The 4,876-nt window shown below is 43.5% G+C and overlaps 1 protein-coding gene across 1 annotated transcript in view; it reads left to right on the plus strand.

The window, feature by feature from the left end:
• The window catches only part of fndc7b (fibronectin type III domain containing 7b), a 51,527-nt gene extending 47,207 nt beyond the window's left edge, over positions 1 to 4,320 (plus strand). The window contains exons 47-52 of the mRNA XM_031838038.1: positions 953 to 1,213; positions 1,537 to 1,797; positions 2,019 to 2,306; positions 2,583 to 2,819; positions 3,249 to 3,320; positions 3,495 to 4,320. Of these exons, the coding sequence (XP_031693898.1) occupies positions 953 to 1,213; positions 1,537 to 1,797; positions 2,019 to 2,306; positions 2,583 to 2,819; positions 3,249 to 3,320; positions 3,495 to 3,769 (1,394 nt within the window). The 3' untranslated portion in view covers positions 3,770 to 4,320. The remainder of the gene's footprint in view (positions 1 to 952; positions 1,214 to 1,536; positions 1,798 to 2,018; positions 2,307 to 2,582; positions 2,820 to 3,248; positions 3,321 to 3,494) is intronic.
• Positions 4,321 to 4,876: the final 556 nt, after the last annotated feature.

Consider the following 4,876-nt stretch of genomic DNA (forward strand, 5'->3'; position numbering starts at 1 on the left):
CCATGGTCAACACAGGAAGTAAAAAGTACCCCACCTCTATATTGTGACGTATAAAGATTCATTACCCATGGTCAACACAGGAAGTAAAAAGTACCCCACCTCTATATTGTGACGTATAAAGATTCATTACCCATGGTCAACACAGGAAGTAAAAAGTACCCCACCTCTATATTGTGACGTATAAAGATTCATTACCCATGGTCAACACAGGAAGTAAAAAGTACCCCACCTCTATATTGTGACGTATAAAGATTCATTACCCATGGGCAACACAGGAAGTAAAAAGTACCCCACCTCTATATTGTGACGTATAAAGATTCATTACCCATGGTCAACACAGGAAGTAAAAAGTACCCCACCTCTATATTGTGACGTATAATAATTCATTATCCATGGTCAACACAGGAAGTAAAAAGTACCCCACCTCTATATTGTGACGTATAAAGATTCATTACCCATGGTCAACACAGGAAGTAAAAAGTACCCCACCTCTATATTGTGACGTATAAAGATTCATTACCCATGGTCAACACAGGAAGTAAAAAGTACCCCACCACTATATTGTGATGTATAAAGATTCATTACCCATGGTCAACACAGGAAGTAAAAAGTACCCCACCACTATATTGTGACGTATAAAGATTCATTACTCATGGTCAACACAGGAAGTAAAAAGTACCCCACCACTATATTGTGACGTATAAAGATTCATTACTCATGGTCAACACAGGAAGTAAAAAGTACCCCACCTCTATATTGTGACGTATAAAGATACATGGTTGACGAGAAACAGCACATAATAAAGCAAAATCAACAATGATTGCAATCAATACTGAGCAACACACTAAGTGCTCTACACCAGACATACTGAATACAGAGAGACTGTATTACTGAGGGGTTGTTACTAGCTATCCCAATGTCCTGATACTTTTCCTCTAACCTCTGCCTTCAGCTCCCTGTGTTCCTGAGGATGTGACAGTGGTAGCGTCCTGCAAGGCAGAAGGTACAGTGGTGTCCTGGGCTCACTCCTTGGTGGCCCAGTCCTACCTCCTCACCGCCACCAGCCGAGGCGGTGACGTCCGCACCTGTAACAGCTCTGTGAACAAATGTACCCTGGCTAAGCTCCACTGTGGTCAGCCCTACACATTCAGCGTGACCGCCAGCGCCAGCACCTGCACCAGCAAGGCCAGCCCCAACGTCACCTTCAGCACAGGTACATTATGATACAGCAGATAGCAGTACAGTATTCTCTGTTCAGTATATACAGTATATAAGAACATGGATCGAAGGGAACATTTTGTTCCGAAGGATCAGACAATTGACATCAAATACCCGATTATTTGATCCAAATGTTCCTTTTGATCAATGTTCCTTTGATGCACTTCTCATCAAGTACACCATCCTCCTTTTATACTGACTTTAAAAACTCCAATCTGCTATAATGTAGAGGTCATCTGTAACATAACATTGCTGTTGTATTCAAGTAACATTGCACTGCACCATTGTTATAACATTGCGTCTATTCTCTTCTCCCAGTGCCCTGTGACCCCATTGGCCTGTCCGTTCATGTCCAGTGTGAGACTAGTTCAGGCGTGTTGTCCTGGTCCCCCAGCCAGGGCTCTGTGGGGTACTACGGCTTTGCCCAGTCTGAGGATGGGGACATGCTGTACTGTGACACCATGGACACCTCCTGCACAATCCAGGGTCTTGACTGTGGAGCCATGTACAACTTCTCTGTGCTGGCCTCTGATGGAGCCTGCAACAGCTCATACAGCCAACCCCTGCTTGAGGGAGCAGGTAATAACCCATCCAGTTCTTTCAGCTGGAGATGGTTGAGAAGTAGAGTCAGTGAATGAATGACATCAGGAGGACAGGGAACACTGCATACAGTACAATGTATTCAAACGGTCTAATCAGATACTGGCTAACTAATATAGAGATTAATGCAATAGTATAGATTCTAATGATCTTGATTTCTTCTCTCTATCCTTTCTAACCTCCTTCCTCTCTCCTCCTAGCCCCCTGCGCCCCTGCCACCGTGCGGAACCGCATGCGACTAATCGGCAAGACCCACTTTGCCCGTACCTCCTGGAGTGCGGTCGTCTGCCCCAATGTCGAGTACCTGGTTGAGATGACCGGCACTATCCTGGATGACCCGCAGGCCATGTTTGATGTCTCGTCCTATTGGATAAAGTACACCTTCTTTGAGTTGGCCCTGCCCTGTGGCTCCTCCTACAGTCTGACAGTCCGTACCAGGAACTCTGCCGGAACCAGCAAGCCCTCCACCCCCATTACCGGGACAACAGGTATGTTAACTAAACAGGGAGCCATAAGGGTTTGAATGTGGACACTGATTTAATATTATGATGGAAATGCAAATGATCAGCAATGCTACTGGTCTGCAACGCTACTGAATTCAGTCAGTCTATTCTGAGGGTAATGTGACCTTAGTCTATAAAAAGAGAGTGACAGTTTTGGCTGGGAAGTTACTTCTGCCCTGAGGTGGGGGATTATCCTGAGAGTAGGGCTGAGGGATCTTTATTCCAGAGTTGACATTAGTAAACCAACCCTTTCCCTTCCAGCTCCCTGCGCACCTCTGGGCGTGAACTACACGGGTGACAACACGCCTGCCATGCTGTCCTGGGAGGCTGCAGTGTTCGCCACACAGTACACCGTCTACGACGTGACCGGAGACAGCCGCACGCAGGTGTGTTCCACCACGGAACTGTCCTGTCAGCTTAACAACGTCCAGCCAGGCGCCATCGAGGTTACCGCTAGCAACGCTGTGGGAGAGAGCGTCCCCACCAAAGACATCAACGGTGAGATCTGAAAATATGATACAGAAGGAAAATATTCATAGTAGGCAAATTAGGCCTTGGACATTGTTTTGCCTGTTTTTATCAGTGATTCCAAGTGAATCCAACCACACTGTGATGAATAAACCACTGTGATGGGGGATATCATCCATATCGATACAAATTCGTATCGTTGTATGTACAATGGTGGAGTAAATATCGTGTTCATCATAAACAATTAACTAGTTACTACTTGAAACTGATGCTAGAGGTCGAATCGCGCAATTTGAGCCATTATGGCGCTGGCGCAACATCTCTCTGGATCAATGCCAGTTCAAGTGGACTAAATCTGATATGGATCATCAATATGGATGATGATAAATATCTACTGCACATGGTGTTGTGCTTGTATTCAAGCTTTCAATAACATAGTCTATCGATCCTCTTTCTCAGGGCCATCAAATCGCCACAGAAGAGATCTGGGGATGGCAAAGCCTGCCACATTTGCTGAATTCCGCATCAGAGGTGAGCACATTCTCAAACTGCCACGACATCTCTAATCTTTGCACCATATATGCATAATTATATTCCTCACACTCTCAAAATAGTTCATGTCTAGTCTACAAATATGCTAAAGGTCAAACAAATAGTGAAATCAATGGTTCATAATAACATTACTTTTCCTCCTTCCCTTCACAGAGGAGCTGTCTGAACCCAAGGTGTTAGTTGCTACGGTAACAGGTGTTTCTCTGCACATGGAGTGGGCACCGGTGAGGGACGCCACCCTCTACACCATTATCATCGTCCAAGAAGACACACCCTCCAGACGCCAGGTGCTGACCGTCTCTGAAGAGCTGACCAATGTGAACGACCTCGAGCCCTCCACAAGATACTGCATCTTCGTCTCGGCCAAGAACGAACACACCCAGAGCAACTACTCCAAGGAGTGTGTCACTACTGGAGTCCCCATGTGATTGGCTTGACTTTCACCCCAACCAAATGGACATTACGGTTGCCAGGGCAACCACCAATCGATGTAGTGTAAAGAGAATCATCAGTGACTGCTTCCTATCTCTAGAAGTAAACACGCAAGGCAGAAGAGAGGCTTCTCACAGACTGAGGGACAGGGAGGGGTTACTGTTGTTAAGCTTAAATTACTATCACAAAAGGCAGTCTTTATCGCATAGATGATCCTACTAAAGCTATGTTATTTTCGATTAACTTGAAAGCTGAAATGTGGTATTTTTTTGTTGTTACTTTTTAGAGCTAGGTATCATTTTCTTGTTTTTTTGTAGTCGGTAAGATAGCAGCATGTGTCTTTATAATGTGTAGTTCTTTGAAAAAAGTATGCCTAAAAATGTCTTTTTATTTATCTTCAAATTGTTATATTTTTGAGACCTACACGAACAACTTTTCTGTCCACTAAATGTATTTTAGATTCTTCTGTTGGTTGTATACATGATTTGAAACAAAGAAAAAGTAGATCAAGAGAGCAAATAAATGCTATCAAGCAAGTAGTAATTTATGAAGCAATATTTTTGTTAACAATACAGTATGTGTCCTATCTGATGTACTATACATCTTGTCTCAAAACTATAGCTACAATAGCTATTTTTATATCAAGCACAGATTTAAGGAATAAAAGTATATTAAACATTAAAATAGTTATTCTCCATAAAGAGCATAAGATATCAAAGTCCTGGGTCTTTCAATTGGCAGCTATCATTGTATCCATTATATATAACAGCCAATGATGACTCCTCATCTACATTATCTACAGTAGTTGTATGGGAGTCTGGATGATGGGAGTCAATACTTTTGATTTCATGTACTATAGGAAACATTTCTGCATGGACCCGAAAGACAAGTTAGAATGTTGAACTCAGACCATTCAGGCAGACAGATCAATTGATATCTGAGCATCAGTAGACTCTCAAACAAATGGACATACTTGATGCAACCCAGGAGCCTGTGAGACCCATGTGAACATCCCTGATTCAGATTCTTCTTTCTTGTCATCGAACCAAGTGTAACGGATGTGAAATGGCTAGCTAGTTAGCGGTGGTGCGCGCTAATAGCAT

Source organism: Oncorhynchus kisutch, linkage group LG13, assembly GCF_002021735.2.
Source record: "Oncorhynchus kisutch isolate 150728-3 linkage group LG13, Okis_V2, whole genome shotgun sequence".
Taxonomy (NCBI): domain Eukaryota; kingdom Metazoa; phylum Chordata; class Actinopteri; order Salmoniformes; family Salmonidae; genus Oncorhynchus; species Oncorhynchus kisutch.